The sequence below is a fragment of the Myotis yumanensis genome, unplaced genomic scaffold (genome assembly GCF_028538775.1).
Source record: "Myotis yumanensis isolate MYYU_CA2020_CCGP unplaced genomic scaffold, mMyoYum1.0.hap1 SCAF_1, whole genome shotgun sequence".
Lineage (NCBI taxonomy): Eukaryota > Metazoa > Chordata > Mammalia > Chiroptera > Vespertilionidae > Myotis > Myotis yumanensis.
In genome coordinates this window covers 83,068,536-83,091,475 of record NW_027223752.1, presented here as the reverse complement: position 1 = coordinate 83,091,475, position 22,940 = coordinate 83,068,536, and the positions used below count along the sequence as shown (strand labels likewise).

At 39.5% G+C, this 22,940-nt stretch overlaps 1 protein-coding gene across 1 annotated transcript; it reads right to left on the bottom strand.

Annotated features, from left to right (window-relative positions):
• Positions 1-598: 598 nt before the first annotated feature.
• On the bottom strand, positions 599-21,384 carry RNF212B (ring finger protein 212B). Its single transcript, XM_070426617.1, has 12 exons — positions 21,316-21,384; positions 9,481-9,596; positions 8,794-8,854; positions 7,689-7,717; positions 5,913-5,959; positions 5,654-5,696; positions 5,431-5,494; positions 4,788-4,836; positions 3,596-3,635; positions 3,101-3,201; positions 2,396-2,457; positions 599-664 (listed from the first exon to the last, which is right to left on the bottom strand). The coding sequence occupies exons 1-12, from the start codon at positions 21,370-21,372 to the stop codon at positions 599-601; spliced, it is 735 nt and encodes a 244-aa protein (XP_070282718.1). The 5' UTR covers positions 21,373-21,384.
• Between the last annotated feature and the right edge of the window lie 1,556 nt (positions 21,385-22,940).

The following is a 22,940-nucleotide window of genomic DNA, read 5'->3' as shown; positions in this document are numbered from 1 at the left end:
TAGTGGTAGTGTTCTTTGCCCATTCCACCATTCTAGAGCTTGCAATACTAATAGAATTGCAATAGCAATAAAAGGACGTCTTTATTATCTATGTACTTTAGTAAGCTGAACATCTTGTCTCCAACTATTATCAGACAGAAAGGAAAATAAACATTTAATAATAACTAGGCATAGAGGAAACAATAGGCAAACTGAAAAAAAAAAGTATAATAAATTAGGGCAGGGAACAAAATTGTTACTTGTTAACATTGGCAATGGGAGAATATATCCAAAACTAGAAAATGAAATCCAGAAGTAAAACCTAGTTAATGAGTATATTACCCCCACCCCCAAGGATGATAAGAGATGTTTTTATAACCTTTGTTTCAAGTTGTAGGAAATAAGATGTCTTGTGGGAGAAATGTAATCTTCCTGAAGCACTAGCCTTATATAATACCTAACCACTTTCTAAGGAGGTAATATAGGGTGTACATAGTAAAGATAGAAAGTACAGAATGAAACCAGCCAGGGGTACATTTCCTAAGGCCATCATGCCTAATGGGTATTGGATGCTAGTCTGTCCTTCAGTAGCATGTATAGATCAGACCTTGAAGATGTTCTATCTGGGAATGGTCCATGCTTCTCTCCCCCTGGCTAATCCCATCTGCCTTTGTTGGTAGAGAGTCTGCAGCAGAAGAGAGAAGGCAGATACGGATGTTTATAACCAAAAGGGCAAATAAGGACCTCTCAAGCTATTTTATGAAATTCATTAGGACAGCAAACCACCACCATTGCTTTCACATAGTTTTCTCCATTGCATGATAACTTTTCCAAACAAAGATTTGAGACATCAAAGGCTTTACCGCTACTTATGAAATGGTGATATTTCAGTGTGATATTATCTGGTGGTGATAAGACTTCTATTTTAGAAGACCCGGAACATAATACCCACAGATGATTACCAGGGAGGCAGAATTATGCCTCCAGGGAGGTGGCACTTTCTTCAATAACTCTTTCTTTAAAAACTTTGTTATAGAAATTTAAAACAAAAGTATAGTAGTATAATGAACTCACATGTACCCATCACCCAATTTCAACAAACAACTCAAGGCCCATTTTTCATTTCTGCTTTCTCACTGTGCCTCTCCACTATATTATACTAAAGCAAAAACCAGATAATCACTTAACTTTCTATCCATTAATATTTTAGTATGTATCTCCAAAATATAAATTATTTTTAATTTCATTTTATTTTGTTAATCCTCACCTGAGGATATTTTTCCATTGATTTTTAGAGAGTGGAAGGGAGAGGGGGAGAGAGAAACATCGAGGTGAGAGACACATCGACTGGTTGCTTCCCAACACACCCTGATGGGCTAGGAATTGAACCTGCAACTGAGGTATGTGCCCTTGACTGGAATCGAACCTGAGACCTCAGACCAATGCTCTAGGGCAAAATTAGCTAGGGCCAGATAGACTATTTTAAAAAATATAACAACAATAGCACTATACCTACCAAAAAACCCCCAAAAAACAACCTGTTAATAATTCCTTAATATCAAATGTGCAACAGGTATTCAATTTTCTTCAACTTTTTCATAAATGGTTTTTTACAGTTAGGGCCCATATCTTTGTAGATGGTTTATACATTTCAATTATTTTCTCATCTGTAGGATAATCCCTCCATTTGTGAGGATCTTAGAGCAGGATGTTATTTTCCCAGTTTTGTCTCTTAGGGTGTAGACCCTAATTTCCTGCTGATGGAAATAAAGGGAACTTTGGAATACGAGAGCAAAATATTTATCTACCTTAGTAATTCCTTGGGGTCACCAGGAGCTTGGCATGGAGAAAGGGCTTAAATATCCTCAAGACCAAGGCCATAAAAGTTAACTTAAAAGGCAAGCCTAGACTTTTCATTGAACAGAGCTCCTTAACAAACCTCGTTTCCACGTCCTTTTCCCCTCATTGCCTGGATCAGAATGATAGTCCCATAAATTTATAAAATGTTACTCGTTATCTCAGGAGAAATAAACATGGTTTTCCTAGTTCTAGCAGTACCTCTATGCAAAAGATGTATTCCATCAAGAATACTTTTTTGGTGAAACTTGGGAATGTCAGCTGTGTCCACAAACTTAGTTACTTTGGTCAAAATCTCTCAGTTTAAAGCCTTTCACTACTATGTGACCTAATTTTTTTAAACCTCAAACCAGGAAGCTAATCTGATAGTGGAATAGACTCTTTGAAACTTGAGACCATTATGGAAAATTGTGTACATATTGTTACCACACTTGAAACCCAGGTCATTCTCCACTGGATACATTTTACCACCTTAACAGGAGACCAGAATGTGTCTAACGTGCAGGCCTAACTTTGTGAATTTTTCATACTCAGACAAGTTAGACTAGTCATGGCTCACCTGCAGGGCTGGTAGCTGAAAACCAGGAAGACTCTCTAGTGCGCTTCTATTCTCCCTCTGACCTGAAGATTAGAACAGAATGGTGAAAGATAACTTCGTTGAGCAGTTCCTTGGTAGTGTTACTTGTGGATCAGGGTAGTTCTTAATCTGGGAACTCTGCTCAGACGGGAAAAGACTCTTTGCTAAGCAATTTAAAAGGTGGCTGAATCCCCACTGTTTAGGGATGGCCCATTCTTTTTCTGTGAGGATGGAGTGGGGACAGAGAGATTTGAGTTTATGAGTAGGAAGATGTGGAAACAATATAAAGATTTTGGTGAGCTACGGAAGATGACAGCCCCTTATCAAGAGGACTGGTAGCAGAGGTACCTTTTTGAAAACGATGGGTATAGGATACTGACTTTATCATTCTCATTCAGAACTGAGCTCCTAGCAATGTTCAAACAGGGACCTCAAAGGGGGGGGGGGGCAGTTTAATAAATAGCAGAACTTAACTGGTGACAGGATGTGTGCTATTTAGGCAAAATTCAAAGCCTCCCTTCCATGTGAAGGAAAATGGATAAATTAAAGAATATTAAAGCATTAAACTGGAGACAATGCTCTTTTGTGGGAAGATCCTCAACTTCTTTTTGCCTTGAAAATTTTCATTTTACTGTATATGTGCCAATGGTTGAAGCTACAATCCTTTAGGGATATTATTTAACTTACCTGAATTGTTGGGGGTGAGTACTTGTATGTGGCCTGAATCCCCACTATTCAGGGATGGTCTGAAAGAAAAAATCCCCAGTCCAGAGGAGGCAGATGAAGTTCTATGGAGGAGAAATAAAAGCATCAGCAGAGAAAAAGAAAGCTAAAGGTAAAAAGCATATGTAAAGAAAGAACCTATACATTTAGGCCAGGGACCCTACTTGCAAGTGAGAATAAAATTAAGTAATTGAGCCCAGCCAGCATGGCTCAGTGGTTGAGCATTGACCCATGAACCAGGAATCACAGTTCAATTCCTGGTCAGGGTGCATGCCTGGTTACAGGCTCGATCCCCTGTGTGGAGTGTGCAGGAGGCAGTCAATCAGTAATTCTCTCTCATCATTGATGTTTCACTCTCTCCCTTCCTCTCTGAAATCAATAAAAATATATTTTAAATCTAAAAAAATTAAGTGTCCCAGTGAGCAGATCTCAAGTGAAGGGAAGCACAGTGTTACTCACCTGTATGATAGGCTGTGAGTGGAAGCTGGTGAAGGGGTTTCTAGAAAGCACAAAAATGAACCTGTGAGATAATCCATAGACTGGAGTAGAGATTCAGGTATACTCAGGGCCAGGGAAAAGGAACTAGGGATCAAAGATTTTCATCATATATATAAAAAACCAACTTTGGTTTTGTTGATTTTTTTCTACTATTTTCTATTCCCTAGTTCATTAATTTCTTCTCTAATCTTTGGTTCTTTGAAGTGATCAACAAAACATTAACATTTAGTATTTAGCCATACAATCCAAGAAAAAAATAAGGAAGCCTCAAATAACTAAAATCAGAAATTAAAGAGGGAATATTACTATAAAAATTACCATAAATAAATTGGCTAGCCCAGCCAGTGTTGCTCAGTGGTTGAGCTTCAACCTAAGAACCAAGAAGTCACGATTTGATTCCTGGTCAGGGCACATGCCTGTGTTGTGGGCTCAACCCCCTGCTGATCAATGATTCTCTCATCATTGATGTTTCTATCTCTCCCTCTTCCTTCCTCTTTCTGAAGTCAATAAAAAATATATTTAAAAAAAGTAAATTTGCTAGGACACCTACATTTTTCAAAGAGATAAGTATGGAACAATTGAGGAGAGACTTTGGTGAAATTAAAAAATGGTTATTCTAAAGAGATTTGCAAATTTCAAATCGCCTTTTTGGAAAGAAAGGGAAATCTCTGATCAGTATTCTCTAATGCCCTTGAAAATAGTAATAACAGTAATTTTAAGGGGGAAGAGAAAAGAAAAGTGGGTGGAACAAAAATATTTCTTCACAGGAAAATATTTATGTTTAATACACAGTGAAGAAGCCAGATATCCGGTAGGCTAACAAAATCAGCATCTAGTTACCCTCCTTTTAAGCCTAACTTCTACTGCCATCTTGTGGCAATTTTAAAAATCCAAGTCAATTATTTTATTCAAGTTATCCACTTGACTAGATGAGGTTTTCAATGACTTTCTATCACTCAAACCTCTTCTTTCCCCCTTATCAGTTTGAGAATAGAAATAGCATTATCTGAAAAGTAATACTATATGTGTGGATATCTGGAATCACTGGAACAAACAAATAAAATGGCGTTATATTATACACAGAAAACCAGAAATCTGCTGGTGTATGCACAGAATATTTTGTTTTCTGACACCTTTTTTTTCTCCCCCTCACCAGTGTAAGAGTCGCTGGGAGTGCTCCTTCCCTGAACGCCTCTGGCTCCCTGATGGACAAATAATAAACATCCATTAAAAATTGTACTTTAATTTTCTGGCTTCCATATTCCTTGCCATTTCTCTATATCTACACATTGAAGCACATTTTGTTCTCCTGGATTGGATATCTAGTCCACACTATATTACTTCCAAAATGCATATGACTAACTTAATTTAGTGCTTGAACATTTCCACTATTTCACCCCTATTTGTTCTCTGCAGCGGCTTCCAACTTCAGGTCTGTGCTGCCAAAAGAAAAGTCTAGGATGTCCTCAGATAACTTATGCCAAAATCACATAAGTTTAATATTCTTGCCTTAAATCTTTGCTTTCAGTTAGCATTAGAAATCTCACACTAGCCTGGTTGGTGTGGCTCAATGATTGAGCACTGACCTATGAACCAGGTCACAATTCAATTCCTGGTCAGGGCACATGCTCTGGTTGTGGGCTCAATACCCAGTATGGGGTGTGCAGGAGCAACTGGTCAATGATTCTCTCTCATCATTGATGTTTCTCTCTCTCTTGCCCTCTCCTTTCCTCTCTAAAATCAATAAAAATTAAAAATAAATCGCAGTCTAGAAAGAGAAGGTAACTTTTACTTACTTGTCCCACGCTGCTACTAAAGCCAGCCACTCTATAAGGGATAGACTCCACTGAGGAGGACCGGCTGTATAAGGTGAGACAAAACAAAACAAACAAACCTGGCATTAAACTTTTGCAGAGACCTAAAGTCTCCTTAGTCTCTATCTCAGCCACATCTAAGTATTTCTTTCATCTTCCAACTTTTGCTAACAGTTTAATGTTGCTATGTAGGCTTCCTACTCACCTGACCACTTGACTGCTATGTTGACAACTGGGTCTTGGAGTAACTAAAAAGGAATAAAGTGCAGAATGAAAAGTTTCCATCAATAGTATGCTCTTGCCTAGCCAATCGGTTGCCAGTGGGTATCTGGTTGTATGATCTCATTTTATACATAAGGTTAAGGAAATCACATAAGGAGAGGAAACCATCTTCCAAATGGGAAAAAGATATTTATTCACCTCACACAGATTTTTGGGCAAAAAAAAAAAAAAAAGTTCTCTACCTGACTGTGTTGGGGAAGTAATGCCCACTGGTCGAGGTGTGTTTGGCCTGCAAGGAAAAAACAGGAGGCAGCTCTAATATCTCTAAGTAGAAATTTCACATTAGAGGAGAAATCAAATCATTGTTTTTAGAAGTAATAGCTTTCTCTCTGAGGATAAATTGCTTATTATCATGTATTAACAGGTATCATCCAAAATATGGAGTCCAAGTTTCCATATGAGACCCCCTTGGCTGTCTAACTCCCGAAGTTCTTCCCTTTATTGCCCACAATATGATAAGTTTTGAAGTCCTCCTTTCCTTCTTTCTTTCCTCAGTGCCTTACCACGTACTTTTAACTTTACATATATCTAACCAACTGTCCATTCATTCATATATCCACCATTCCCCTTCACTCTCTCCATCCCCTCATCCACCTATCCAACTGTTGGGGTCCAACCCCAACGGGTCCAGGGATCCCCAAAGGTGAGGACGGAGTCGGCGAAGAATGAATGACATGGAAACTGGTTTCAGTTTATCAGCATAGCGAGGTTCTCCCTCCAGGATCTCCAGCGAAGTTCTGGTCAGGATCTCCAACGAAGTTCTGGTTAGGAACTCCAACGAAGTTCTGGTTAGGAACTCCAACCAAGTTCTGGTGCCATGTTCTCTCGCTAGGTTCTCCAGCTAGGTTCTCCAGGTTCTCCAGCCAGGTTCAGTCACCAGGTTCTTAGCCAGGTTCTATCCAGGTTCTTTTGCCATGTTCTGTCTAGGTTCTCCAGTGAAGTTCTGTAGCCAGGTTCTGTCCAGGATCTTTTGCCATGTTCTCTGGCTAGGTTCTGGTTAGGATCTGACGATTATTGTCTTGTTACTGTCTTGTTACATCCGTATTTATACCAGCCGATTTTAATCCTGTCAATTTCTATTACAAAGGTTAGGGCGTTTCTTATCTCCATTCCAGGGAGTAAAGATTATGTAGCTTAACTACCCGCCTGGCACTTAATTAAGGGGTTGTATCCCCTCCCTAACCTCAGGGAAAAATCCCCACCTGGGTAAACAACCTTCCTCGGAGAGGTGACCTTGGTTAAAACACATAGCGCCAAGAAGGTGAGCAAACATATTAAGAACAGTATGCCATATATGCCAGGTCCCTTGAAACAGCAAGGATGGACCGGCTCCCAGCATCCAACAAGCATTTATTTAGTGCTTATATGTCCTAGATACTGAGATTACAAAGATACTAAAATATGATTCCTATCTCTGAGAGGCTAAAGGTTAGTGGGGGACATAATAATAATAATAAAGCAAGGTTTAAGTGTTATAATGGGCTTAACAGAAGAACAGAAATATGAAAGAATACTAGGCTAACTTCTGTGAATACAGGAGCCATGTGTTTTTTAATCCATCAATACAGGACTAACATTAAAGATATTTAACAATTACCAATTAGAATGACTGGTGATGTATACCCAGCATTTAATAAATAGTGGTCACTTAATGAATATTTATTCCATAAATGAATAATAGAACACCTACTCTAGCTAATGAAGTCTTGACAGAAGAAATGACATGGGAGTTGAATTCTGAAGGATGAGTAGGATTTCATAAGATGATGGTTAAGGGGCAACATTACTTTCAAGATTTTACTTCAGCACTTTTCAGTAAGTAACTCTTTCTTGGAGAAGTGAAAGATAAGTTCATCAACCATTTCCTTCACCTCAGAGCCCACACAAGAATTACAGCCAAGAGTCAAGAAAGAACAGACATTTTCAAAGAGGGTAGAATGGGGCCTGATAAAACTGACCTGCTTCCTTGGTACCAACTTGGCGATTCCTGTAAGTGAAAAAAAAACAAAAAAACAAAACGAGAGTGAAGGAAACTGAAGCTCAAAGGTCTTAATCTGTGGATCTTACTTATCAGATACGTAAGCTGCAATGTCTGCTAGCTGTGGTTGTTAAGACTTCCAATAGGAGAAAAAATAGCAGCAGTGTTTCCTTAGGAAAATTTTAGCTTTGGGGGAATAAAATTCTAACTCCTCATAAAAAGACATTGAGAATCCTGTAGACTAATATACATGGGGAAATAGGGGAGAAAAAGAAAAATGACAGCATTACAATGTGCTATAATAGTTACAGGAGCAGGATCAAGAGGAACATTATATACGTACAGAGTACATTCTTAGGAAGAAACAAATGTCTAGGAAATGCAGTTTGAGGCATAAGAAGGGTCCTGAGGTGTCTTGGGATTCTTGAAGAGAAATTTTAAGTGACAATAGATATCCTATATAAAACCCTAATATGCAAACCAACCGAACAGTGGAACGATCGAATAACCGGTCGCTATGATGCGCACTGACCACCAGGGGGCAGACGCTCAATGCAGGAGCTGCCCTGGTGGTCAGTGTGCTCCCACAGGGGGAGCGCCACTCAGCCAGAAGCTGGGCTCATGGCTTGGGAATGCAGTGGTGGTGGCAGGAGCCTCTCCCGCCTCCACGGCAGCTCTAAGGAACAGTCATCCGAGTGGTAAGGAGCAGTGAGCAGGCGGGTGGTAAGGAGCGAGGGGTCCTGGACTGCGAGAGGGTGCAGGCCGGGCTGAGGGGACCCCCCCCCCCCCACACACACACAAGTGCATGAATTTTGTGCACTGGGCCTCTAGTCTCTTTTATAAGAGAGCTTTCCAAATGGTATGTTGTAACTCACTGATGTTCAAGGATGGGCTATCAGTGTGCTAAATACTGACCCTTTCAGCCCTCCAAGGTCTTCTGTGGACTCATGTATCTACTACAGTGTGCTTGCACATACATTATCAGTTATATATGAAAAAGTTAGGAAACACTATTCTATTCAGTCTGCTAGATTGATGGGAAAAATAGGAGAGAAATCATAGTAAGGAAAATCAATTTCACTCACCTTCATGATGGCTAGAAATTTCTTTAGTTCTCCATTCTCTTTCCTTAAGACTGACAGCTCTCTAGGCAAAAGATGAAAACAATCAGCTCTAGTAAGTCAGTGGGATAATTATTTTGATTATTATCTAGTTAATGCTTATGAAGAGATGCCTGCCACCATATCCGGTATTCCTCTCAGAGATCTAGTAATTTGGGGAGGCAATGGCAGAGTTTTGATGATGAGAAGAATCAGATGGACAAAATAAACAGTCACTTAGTATGATTTCAGGGGAGTTTACATAGAATTCCATTTCCTCTCCACATAAACCGCTGGCCTGTTGATACCTGAAAATTTCCATCAAGGATTCCATCTTTTAGCTTAAGATTTCCAAAATATATCCTCCTAGAGGTAACATTTTAAATCCTGTCTCTTGTCTTTATCACTGAAAAAGCTATATCTGATTTCTCTGAAGAAGCAGTTTTTGATCGGGGGAGTAAGAAAGGAAAGCTATAAAGTAAGGAGGACCCCTCGAGGGAAGAAAAATGAAAATAAAATAGAGATTGAGGGAACTAAAAATTCTGTACCTGATTTGCCCAAGATAAACATAAACACATATGGAGCAATTGTCAGGCTTTGCAACCATAGGAATTAAGGGCTATAGCTTCTATGCAAGAAAAAAGCTCTCTGGTGATTTGATTTGTCACTTACTTGTTCTGGCTGGCCACTGTTTGCCGTGCCTCCTGCATGGCTGCTTCTAACTTTGTAATTCTATGCTTATAAAAGGCGATGAGGAGATCTGTTTGTTTTTTCTGGAAACTCCACACCTATGAAGGAAAATGAGACCTATGACAAATACCCCCATAACTCCTTATTTCTGGCAACAAAGGAAAATACATCAACTCATACTTTATTTTTTTTAAATATTTTTTTTATTGATTTCAGAGAGGAAAGGAGAGGGAGAGATAGAAACATCAATTATGAGAGAGAATCATTGATTGGCCACTTCCTGTACTCCCCACACTGGGGATCAAGCCCACAACCTGGGCATATGGCCTGACAGGGAATTGAGCTGTGACCTAGTTCATAGGCCGATGTTCAACCACTGAGCCATGCCAGCCAGGCCTCAACTCACACTTTATTACTGATCATTTTCTTCTGAGCATCTGGCCTAGTTCATGACTCCCCAGAACTAGAGGGTTCAGCATTAGGAAAAAACACACAAAACTGTTCGTTCCCAGGACAATGGTCTCCTAACATCTTAAAAAGAATATTCTGACATAGCAGGAAGGCCCTTTAAAAATATAATCTTTCATCTTGAGCAAGAAGAGTGAAACAAACAAAATGTTGGACCCTAACCGGTTTGGCTCAGTGGATAGAGCGTCGGCCTGCGGACTCAAGGGTCCCAGGTTTGATTCTGGTCAAGGGCATGTACCTAGGTTGTGGGCACATCCCCAGTAGGGGGTGTGCAGGAGGCAGCTGATCCATGTTTCTCTCTCATTGATGTTTCTAGCTCTCTATCCCTCTCCCTTCCTCTCTGTAAAAAATCAATAAAATATATTTTTAAAAATGTTGGAATTGGTTCTGATCTAACTTATCAGATTACTTCTACATTCCAGAGCACTAGTAACCAACTTACTTTCCCTAAGAAACTCATGCAGAGTCATATACAGGTTGCTTATGCTGCTATAGAAAAGGGCAAAGAGACACTGAAGGGGATTACTTATTCCTGAATTTTATTTCTAGGCATGGAAAAATAATTTTATCTTTTGCCACCGTTTGATAGAGTGATGTGCATATCATGGGGTTATTGAGTCAAATCAAAAGTTAATATTTAGAAAGGGTTTTTGCTTTGTCAAACTCTACTTTTGAACACACAGCAGTATTTATGTGTCATCTGCTTTCTCCCTACTCAAGACTAAACCTTTTGTCTAAGGTTTTTCCTAGATTATGGTATCTTTCTTTTTTTTAAAATCTTCACCCGAGAATATTTTTCCATTGATTTTCAGAGAGAGTGGAAGAGAGAGGGAAAGACAGAGAGAAATATCAATGTGAGAGAAACATATTGATTGGTTGCCTCCTGCATGCACCCTGACCAGGGCCCAGCCAGGAAGGAACCTGCAACCAAGGTACGTGCCCTTGACCAGAATTGAACCTGGGACCCTTCAGTCTGCATGCAGATGCTCTATCCACTGATCCAAACTGGCTAGGGCCTTTGATCTTAGTATCTTGTCATAAACCTTTGTTCTTACCTAATTTGCAAGTTGCTTTTACCTCTTTCCTTTCTACTCAAAGCAAATGAAACTAGTTCTAGATCAGTTCTCAACCTTCTGGCCCTTTAACTACAGTTCCTCATGTTGTGACCCAACCATAAAATTATTTTCGTTGCTACTTCATAACTGTAATGTTGCCACTGTAATGAATCGTAATGTAAATATCTGATATGCAGGATGGTCTTAGGCGACCCCTGTGAAAGGGTCGTTCAACCGCCAAAGGGGTCGCGACCCACAGGTTGAGAACCGCTGTTCTAGTAGGTAAGAATTAACTGTAGTCTATTTTTTAAAGTTGATTTCATAGAAGTAAAACATGTTTGTTTTAGAAAATTTGAACAGTGCAGGAGTGAAAAAAAATTCACTCAGCATTCTGGGAGTTAACTAAAATCATGATGGTGGTAGTGGAATGTTGGGGAACAATAGATTTTACAGATAGATGTAATCCATAGCTAAAAAACAGTATCCTAAACTCCTAACCTACTCTTTTTTATTCATTTAATTTATTTTTTTGTTAATCCTCACCTGAGGATATTTTTCCATTGATTTTTAGAGAGTGGAAGGGAGGGGGAAAGACAGAAACATCGATGTGAGAGAGTCACATCAATTGGTTGCCTCCTGAAGAGGTATGTGCTCTTGACCAGAATTGTACCCGGGACCCTTCAGTCTGAGGGCCCAACCTCCATCCACTCAGCCAAACTCCTAACCTTCAAGTTTTCAGTTAGATTAAGTATCAGGCTAGGGCCAAGAAAATCCAAATCCTGCCCCGGTCCAGTTCTCCCTCTGAGACTCCCAAGGGTCCTACATGCACCGAAAACAGACCCCACTGTGGAACTCCAGGGAGCCAGAATGGAATACTGGAAGGCCTTTTGCCTAGGCCTAAGGAGGCCTACTTTGCCTACTTATCCCCCCAAAAACTCAAATCCAAAAATCTCAGATCTGACCATTCCAAGAAAAAGAAAGACCAATGCAGAAAAACAACCACCAGTAAGAAGTGTTAGAGGAGCCCTAGCAGGTTTGGCTCAGTAGATAGAGTGTTGGTGTGGGTGGTGTGGGGACCGAAGGGTCTCAGGTTCAATTCCAGTCAAGGGTACATGCCCAGGTTTTGGGCTCGATTCCCAGTAGGGGGTGTGCAGGAGGCAGCTGATCAATGATTCTCGCTCATCATTGATGTTTCTCTCTCTCCCTCTCCCTTCCTCTCTGAAATCACTAAAAATGTAGTAAAAAAAAAACCACAAGTGTTAGAGGAGAGGAACAAGTGGTTTTGCCTGATGCTAGAGTAAAAATGTTTAGCTTATTTCAAATATGTCCATCAGCCCCCACCTGATGGTTCAGTTGGTTGGAACGTCGTCCCACGCACCAAAAGTTTACAGGTTTGATCCCATTTGGGGCTCCTATGGGAGGCGGTGGGTCAATGTTTCTCTCTCACATTGATGTTTCTCTTTCACATCTTCTCTAAGATCAATAAAAGCATATCCTCTAGTGAGGATTAAAAAAAAAAATACATCCACCAAAGAAGATTCTAAACCTAACTCAGTAATGAATCTCAGTATTTTTTAAAATTTTTAATTGTTAGCAAACTCATTATTATGCCTCATTCCAATCCTTCAGCCTCATAAAAAGGTTGGCTTCTTTATTTTCTAAGGGACAAATTTTGCTCACTTATAGTTGTTGTTTTTTAACTTGGGGATTGCCCTAATCGGTTTGGCTTATTGGATAGAGCATCAGCCTGAGGACAAAAGAGGGTCCAGGTTTGATTCCGGTCAAGGGCATGTACCTCGGTTGCAGGCTCCTCCCCAGCCTGGGCCCTAGTCGGGGCTCATGCAGGAGGCAACCAATCTATGTGTTTCTCTCACATCATTGTTTCTCTCTTTCTTTCCCTCTCTCTTCTACTCTCCCTAAAAATCAATGGAAAAATATCCTCAGGTGAGGGTTAACAAAACAAAAACAAACAAAAAACTTGGGGATTATTTTGTTAATATTTTAAAATAAAAAGAACAGATAATAATAAATGTAGTTCTGTTGAAGCCCTAACTGGCATTGCTCAGTGGTTAGAGTGGCGGCCTACAAACTCAAGGAGGGTTCAGGAGGCAACCATTCTCTCTCACACCAATGTTTGTCTCTCTCTCTGCCACCCTTCCTTCCCTCCCTCTCTCCCACTGTCTCTTAAAAAGTAATAGAAAAAATATCCTTAGGTGAGGATAAAAACACACACACACACACACACACACACACACACACAAAAGTAGATCTGTTGATAACATCTTGATATCTCCAAGTGTTAATTTTTATTTTATTTACTGAAGAAAGTGTTTTTAAAACTTCAGTTCTGAATTAGGTCCAGTTAATGGCAAGAGGTTGGAGAAATCACTGAAAGATACTGAGAGAAGCACGGTAATGGAAGCAAAGGGGGAGCTCAGCAGTTTATTATAAGACATAAGATATTTTGGTCCAATGTGGGTATGCATTTCACACTTATTTTTAAAAGGGGATTTTGTTTGTTTATTAAAAGTAATATATATTTAAAATGAATATTAGCTTTACTGACTATTTTTTGTGCTAAAGAATGGCTCTCCTACCTCATTTTAAATGTCAGTTTTTTTAGTTGAAGATTTATATTCCTGTCAATCTTAATGTTCTGAACATTTATTAAGAAATTGCTAAGTTTTAGAAATTTACTTTAAAGGTATTGCTTTCTCACTTTGACACTCAAAACCTATTAGTTTACCTTATATATCTTTTGTGAAACTGACTCCTTTGTTCCATAATATCTAAAGGTCTTACTTAGTATTTTAAAATTATATCTCAAGGTAATCATACAGTTGAGAAAAGGACATTTCTCTTTATAGACATATTCCAGCTAAAAAAAAGAGACAGGAATAACAAAATTAAAATATAAGCATTTTGCCACTCCTAGTGCATTATGGATCTATGTGAAGTTCATCAATGGCTTACCATCACACAAAATGAGATGCAGAAGATCATTTTATACTTCTTGGTGGTATGCAACAATGCTATCAAGTATTCTTGCCTCCCACCCCCTCAATCAAATGATTCTAGGTAAGCCTAAATCTCACTATTAACTTACTGGAGAAACAGAGCACAGACAAGCATATTAAATGATTCCATGAACGAAATCTGCACTGTGAACAACTCTACAGGACAAAAGACCATTTTCGTCAACAATAATAAAAAAACAAATGAGAGGAAACTTATAGTTTGAAAAAAACTGAACTATATAGATCTTACTAAAACCCAATTCAAACAAAGTTTTAAGATAATTATGAGACAGCTGGGGAAATGTGAATGCTGACTGATTAGTTGATAATATTAGGGAATTATTATTTTAGCATGACATGGTTATATTTAAGGAAGGAGTCTCCATCTTTTAGAGGCACACTCTGAAATATTTACAGATTGAAACTATATGCTATCTAGTTTTGGCTGTAAAATAATCTATATGGGGTGGCAGTAGGAATAGATAGAAGGCTGGCATGAACTGATCATTGCTAAAGCAGGGTGATGGAACTGGATATGCTAAGGTGAATAGTATGGGTCCTTGTCCTTTAGTAGCTCATCACCATATAGTAGAAGAGATCAGATGTGTGAACCAATAAAACACAAGGTGATATGCAGAACAAAGTTATGTATAGTATAAAGTACAGAAATAATGATTAAGAGGTAACTATTCAGGCTTCAGAGTGTGGAAGTCAGGTATTCTAGGCATAGAGTTATGAAACTATCCTATATAATAAAACCCTAATATGCAAATCAGCCAAACAGCAAAATGACTGGTTGCTATGATGCACAGTGACCACTAGGGGGCAGACACTCAATGCAGGAGCTGGGGGCAGCTCCTGTGTTGAGCGTCTTGCCCCCCCCCCCCCACCAACCCAGAGGGAGGCAACCAGTGGTGGCAATGGGGGAAGCGGGGGGGGGGGGGGGGGGGGGGGGCAGGCGGCCAGCTAGCAACACCAGGCCGCCAGCCAAGGTGAGTGCCAGTGCTCCCTCTTCCCCATCGTCATTGGTCACCCTGCAGAGGGAGGTGACCAGTGGCGGCAGTGGGGGGTGGGGCCGGCCAGCGGGTGGCACCAGGCCTCCAGCCAAGGTGGGTGCCCCTCCCCGCCCATTGTCCCACAGATCAGCCCTGCTGGCCAGGCCTAGGGACCCTACCCTATATATTGGGAACAGTCTCTTAGATTTAAAAATTAAAACCTGGCAAGGCTACTCTAACACTGAAACAACAGGATGATGCAGCGATGACATGCATGGACTCTGGCTTGCACATTTTATGGTCAGCCCTGATTCTGACACTTATAACTGTGTGACAAAGCCAATTACTTAACTTCTCTCTGCTTCAGTTCTTCCACCCACAAGATGGGGAAAATGGGACTACTGCCTCAGAAGGATCACGTTATGTACTACTTTTTATAATCAGGGCAAAAAAATATAGCTGCCCATACAACAGCAAGATGCCTTTCACCTGTATGAAAAGTATGGTCACTGGTGCATGCAGCGTCCTGGATTGGGAGAGTGATGTCCGACTGGCAATCAGACATCCCTCGAGGGCACAGGTCAGACTGAGGGGCACCCCCAACACACACACCCCATACGCAAATTTCGTGCACCAGGTCTCTAGTATGGTGTATAAAAGAACTACAAATAATTAAGTCTACTTTATAGATTAGGTAATAAATAACCTACCTAAGAACTTACGTTGGCATGTACTAGTAAGATATGAGGTGGGAGTTGTGGATGAGATCGCAGAGGTTAGAAGGAAACAGACCATTAAGGGATCTAGGCGTCACTCTCAAGAGTCTGAAACTTGTGACAGAAAGCCACCAAAGCGTTTTGAAAAGGAAGTTTCGCGTTCAGATTTGTAATTGAAACAGATTATTGTGTTGCTCAGAGAGAACAGATGTGAGCAAAAAAGAATCCTAAAAATGTATCCTTATCAAAAGCAATTAGATGTCAATGAGAGAGTCACAGCAGCCCACCAGGTTGGGAGTTAAGTTTTGGGCTGCACGGTTTATCAAAATAATATTACCTCTCACACTGGCTAAAGGTTCCTCAACCTCCCGCAGTGGTGAAAAAGAGTTCAACTATACTGTTTCAGAAATCCTAAGTACTGACAAACTGCTTTTCCTTTTCAGGTAAAATAAATTTAGACTAAATAAAATCTTTCTTCAAAAGCACCATTGATTCTCAGTTGTTCAATTTTTTAATTTAAGTGAGAGATGAAGAATTTGTCAGTTCTATTGATGAGATCAGGCCTTGGCATGATTTTATTCAAATGGCAGATATGGTAGTTATTCATGTATATGTTAGCAAAATATGACTTCAAAGACAGCAAACTACAGACCATGGCTGGCTGCCTTGTGTTTTTTTTGTGTGTGTGTGTTTTAATATATTTTTTTAAAAAATGTTTATTTACTTATTTTATTTTATTGATTTTAGAGCAGAAGGGAGAGGGATATCGAGATAGAAGCATCAATGAGAGAGACATTGATTGGCTGCCTCCAGCATGCCTCCTAGAGGGGGTCAAGCCCACAACCTTAGCATGTGCCCTGACAGGGAATTGAACCGGGGAATTCTTGGTTCATGGGTTAATGTTCAGCCACTGAGGCATATAAGTCAGACTTAGCTGCCTGTTTTTATGAATAAAATTTTACTGGAACACAGCCATATCTATTTGTTACATACTGCCCATGACTGCTTCTGCATTACAAGCAGAGTTTTGAAGCTGCAATACAGATTGTATGGCCTGCAAAGCCTAAAATATTTACTGGCCCTTTTAGAAAAAGTTTGTCAACCCAACACTAAATTTATCAAAGTTTCTGTATATCCATTCGTGTCTTTTCCTCTGAATTTGTCTTTCTTTGTGAATCTATACCTTTCTTTTTTATCTTAACCTCCCCTCTCTATTTCCTACTCTATTTGATGTCCTACTTGTTCTTCCTATTTACATTTATGTTATTTGTTCTCAATTTTAAAGTGAATGGGCCCGCCCGACCGGTTTGGCTCAGTGGATAGAGCGTCGGCCTGTGCACTCAAGGGTCCCGGGTTCGATTTCGGTCAGGGGCATGTACGTTGGTTGTGGGCACATCCCCAGTGGGGGTTGTGCAGGAGGCAGCTGATCGATGTTTCTCTCTCATCTGTGTTTCTAACTCTCTCTCCCTCTCCCTTCCTCTCTGTAAAAAATCAATAAAATATATTTTAAAAAAATAAAATAAAATAAAGTGAATGGGCCCAACAGAATGGGAGAAAATATTTGCAAATCATATATCTGGTAAGAAACTTGTACCTATAATATGAAAAGAAGTTTTACAACTAATAATAAAAAGACATTCCTATTTAAAAATGGGCAAAGGCCCAGCAGGTATGGCTCAGTGGTTGAGTGTCGACCTATGAACTAAGAGGTCATGATTCAATTCCTAGTGAGGGCATATGCCTGGGTTGCGGGCTCGATCCCCAGTAGGCGTGCAGGAGGCAGCCGATCAATGGTTCTCTCTCATCATTGATGTTTCTCCCTCTCCCTTCCTCTCTGAAATTTAAAAAAAAAATTTTTTTTAAAGGATAGTTAAAAACAAATGTTGGCGAAGATATGGAGAAATCAAAACCCTCATACACGCAGGTAAGAATGTAAAATGGTACAGGCACTTGGGAAAACAGTCTGGCAGTTCCTCAGAGTTAAACAGAGTTACCACTTGACCCAGTAAGTCAACTTCTACATGTATAGTCAAGAGAAATGAAAATATATGTCCACCCAAAAACTTGTACACAAATGTTCTTAGCAGTATTATTCATAATAGCCAAAAAGCAGAAACAAACCTAATTTAGTCCCTCAACTGATGAACGGAACATGAAACATATCCTGTATAATAAAAGGGTAATATGCAAATTGTCCCCTTGACCGGGAGTTCGATGGGGGGGGGGGGGGGGGCGCGGGGCAGGGCCAGCCGGCCAACTACCCAAATCCACTCTCCCCAGCCTGCCCGGCTCCATCAGCCCCCACCTGTGCACAAATTTGTGCACTGGGCCTCTAGTCCATCTATATAATGGAATATTATTTGGTCATAAAAGGAAGGAAGTCCTAATACATGTTACAACCTGGATGAACCTTGAAAACATTACACTAGTGAAAGAAGTCAGTCACAAAAGACCATACCTTATATAATTTCATATTTATGAAATGTCTAGAACAGGCAAACTTATAGGAACAGAAAGTAAATTAGTGATAGTCTAAGGCTGGAAAGGGTAAAGAGGATTTGGGAAATGCCTGCTAACAGGTATACTGATTGTAGAGAGAAGGGAAGGGAGAGAGGAGAGAAAGAGGGAGAAAGGAAGAGAGGGAGAGAAAGAGAAGAAGAAACATCTATGGTTACCGGGAATCAAACCAGTAATCTAAGTATGTGCCCTGACCGAGAATTGAACCAGCAACCTTTCAGTGTATAGGTCAATGCTCAACCAACTGAGCCACACCAGCCAGGGCTGGATTTCTTTATGGAGTGATATAAATCTTCTAAAATTAGGTAGTAATGATTGCACAATTATGTGAATATACTAAGAACTACTGAATTGCAGTTTAAAGGGGTGAATTTGGCCGTAACGGGTTTGGCTCAGTGGATAGAGCGTTGGCCTGCAGACTGAAGGGTCTCAGGTTCGATTCCGGTCAAGGGCATGTACCTTGGTTGCGGGCACATCCCCAGTAGGAGGTGAGCAGGAGGCAGCTGATCGATGTTTCTCTCTCATCGATGTTTCTAACTCTCTATCCCTCCCCCTTCCTCTCTGTAAAAAATCAATACAATATATTTAAAAAATAAATAAAGGGGTGAATTGGTCTGCAGACCAATGCTCTATCCACTGAACCAAACCAGCCAGGACTGTGAAAGCATTTTGAAAGCTGTAAAGTACTATATTAATTTAAAGAATAATGTGAGAAAACTCATAATAGATTATGAAAGGTCACAAACCTACAGGAAAATAATGAAAGACCCCAAAAGTAAAAAGAAGTTTGTATTGTTTGTTTTCAAAGGGAAGTATAAAAACCACGTTGGCCCAAGCAGTCTTGCTTAGATTTCTCCCATAGCCTCATAACTGGTCTTCCTGCTTCTACTCTTAACTTCTGTATAATCCATTCTCCACAAAGCAACCAGATCTCTTTGAAAATTACATATCAGATAATGCCATTTCTTTGCTTAAAACCCTTAACGGTATCACACTGCACTTCAGGAAAAACCTAAATTCCTTACCATGGCCTACCAGTTCCTATACTATCAAGCCTCTCCCTCTGACCTTACCTTGAATTATTCCTCTTTCTCACCCTTCCAGTCATACATGTGCATTCATTCACTTAATAAATGTGTTTTATGTACCTAATTGGTTCCAGATACATAGTTAGGCATTGGGCAATACAAATATGATACCTGCCTTTCAAAAGCTTCAGTTCAATGAGAGAAACAGACATATAAACAAATAAATTCAAACATTTTTGCAGAATTAAGAACAAGGTGGGATAGGAGTACAAAGGACAGAACAGAAATCTGCCTACAGGAATCAGAGAAGGCTTTACCAATGAAGGAACAATCACTGGCATTTGAAAGATGACTAGCTGTGGATAAGAGTGCATGTAGTCTATGACCTTGGAATAAAAGAAAGCTAACAGGTCCATATGGGGCTCTCCAATTCCCAAATATAGTTAGATAATTTTATCGATAGGTGAGTAAAGAACTCAAAATGAGCAGCTTGATAAAACTATTGGCCATAGAGTAGTACAGCAGAAAAATGACCTTGTCAAGTCATTACAGAGACTGGGGATAATTAAAATGGATATTTAAATCAACATTCATTCATTCATTCATTCAATAATTTTTTGAGTGTCCATTACATATTAAGAACTATCTGAAGATATAACAATAAACAAAACCAACCACATCTCTGCCTTCATGGAGTTTACATTTCAGTGCCAGATTCAAACAATAAACAAATATATTATATAGTATTAGAGATAAGAACTATGATGAAAAATAAAGCAGGAAAAGAAGTAGAGAGTGTTGGGCTATTATTGGAGGTATGTAAGTCAGTAAAGGTTTGACTGAAAGGAAAATTTGAGCAGAGGCCTGAATAAGGCAATCTAGACATTTCTTGGGTCAATTATTCAACTTCACAGACTAGGAAAACACATTTTCAGACATTGCTGACTTCACCAAACTGGCCCTTTACTAAAGTGATGATTAACTGACCCTTTCCATTTATTTTATCTTGATTATTTGACCATGTGCAATTGGTCCCATGATAGGTAGGTTAAGATTCAGACTACATATAATTTCTCTGCTAATCATTAGCTAATCCTGGGTTTAGTTATTAACTAAAGGTCTGCTCTTTCTCTTGCTCATGTGACCTTGTTTACATTTCTCCTTTAGTCCCAGCTGGATTTTATCTCCCCATAATGTTAAATACCATCCAAAATATGATGTTTCACCCAAGTAGCTAAAAGCAGAATGCAGCCAAAGCCTCAATTTCCCTTCTGTTATCTCCAGAGTTAGGATTGAGGAGTGAAACCAAAGAAAAATTAAATCTACTATCTTCAGCTAGAAAATGACTAAGGCTCCTCTTCATGTTTAGGAAAAGGATACTTTCCTAAGAATGAGAAGAGTAGAACAGTGATAAAAATCCCAGTGATAAAAACATGCTAAAATAGGAATCCCATGAGATTATGAAATAATCTCAGTGGAGAACTGAGAGTGAAAGGTAAAAACCAAAGCTTATATTTGGAAACTCTTTTAAATTGTCCTGCCTTCTCTTCCATATATTCTTCCATATTCCTATAACTCCTGACCAAGTCAACGGTATGGTAAGCATCAGAAAAAGTTAACTATTGCCAAAACCGGTTTGGCTCAGTGGATAGAGCGTCGGCCTGCGGACTGAAGGGTCCCAGGTTTGATTCCGGTCAAGGGCATGTACCTGGGTTGCGGGCACATCCCCGGTAGGAGATGTGCAGGAGGCAGCTGATCGATGTTTCTCTCTCATCGATGTTTCTAACTATCTCTCTCCCTTCCTCTCTGTAAAAAATCAATAAAATATATTTTTTTTTTAAAAAAAAAGAAAGAAAAAGTTAACTATTGAGATGTATATCATCAGTAAAGAAAGCAATCAGAGCAGCCCATTTCTGTCCATTGTGCACAAATGCAGTCTAAAGAGAACTTTTGATAAAGACATAAGATGCCATTAGAACTTGCCTGGAGAATCAGAGTTTTTTCACTTTTGTTTCTCATACCTGAGAGATGTGACTAAAATGCTGCAAAGCTGTCTCCACAGGGTTTTTGAAGTACATCTTCTCCTGAGGTTTCATCTATGAAGAGAGTAACACAAACACTGAGTATATCCACAATGGAATGAAATAAAATACTAGCAAATATGGCAAAGGATGTACCACCCCTTCCAAAAGCACCTGATATTATTTTATTGTGCTATATGTCTTAAATATCCTTACCCAGTGCTTCTGTAAAAATAGCCACAAATAATTATTTTATCTCTTGCTTACCCTATTTTTTACAATTGCTACTAGTGAATTTTGTTTGTTTCTTTTCCCTTTTTAAAAAAAAAAAATTTCAATGCTTAATCACTTATCAACTATACTCTTTGTATACTTCCTACAGGCTAGGAATGGAATAAAATGGTTGGTGGGAGGGGAAGAAAAACTTACTTTATCAGAAAGAGCCAGATGCTTGCAAGCAGCTCCACAAACAGAACATTTTTCTAGGGAGGAAAGGGGAAATAAATGCTTCGTTTTCATGGATAAGAGGTAAGATTTTCCCAAATACATGGTAATAGTCAAGTAGGCTATCAAGAGGAGACAAAATTTAGAATATCATTTGCTATAAAAGGACATCAACTTGAGCTCTGTTCTCTAAATTAGTATTTCCAAACTTGTATGTTGATGCCAAGTAAGACTTTCACACTGTGTAAGACTTTCACACCTATGTAAAATATGTGTCATTTTACTTGTCAACCAATCCCAGAGGTCCCTCCTCCCCCGCTTTGCTTTCTCCCCCCTCCCTAATCTATCACCAATGGATTTCATATAACCCACTTACATCTTCTCTTTAGATTGTAAGGTATAAAATAAGGTGCAAAATTGCCATTCTTTGGAGCATTTTGTCAATCCGTTGAGATTCTGTCCCTGGCATTTGTTGATAGTTTGGCTCAAATAAACTCACAAAAATTCTCTATAGGTTTGAATGTTTCTTACATTGACCTCTATCTAGCTCCCTCTTTATAATTTCCCAATTTTCTTCTGTGGGTGAGGGACAGTTCTAGCGTCCCAACAGGAGTACTGAAGGACATTTATGAGAGTGGAAGAGTACCAATGATTTCAACTTTAAGTTATTCTTTATTATCCCACCTACCTGACAGTAAGCACAGATCAGATACTATAAGACACCTCCCAATTATTCCTGCTCTGTTCTTACTTTGCTAATTTTTTTGTATCACGTTTTGAAGCTCTCCTACTTTCATTCTCTAATTAACCCATTCTGAAAGGTGAGAAAATTAAAAACTCTGAATCTTTCCTTATAAGTTGAAATTTTAGAGGTAGCACTGGTGATTGATTAAGATAAATGCCATGTCAGGCCCTAGCTGGTTTGGTTTAGTGGATAGAGCATCGGCCTGCGGACTGAAGGGTTCCAGTTTCGATTCTGGTCAAGGACACATTTGGGGGTTTGGGGCTTGATCCTCGGGGCGGGGGGGGGGGGGGGGGGGTGCAGGAGGCAGCCAGTAAATAATTCTCTCTCATCATTGATGTTTCTCTCTTTCCCTCTCCCTTCCTCTCTGAAATCAATAAAGATATATATATATGTAAAAAAAAAAGATAAATGCCATGTCAGGAGAAAGCATCACATG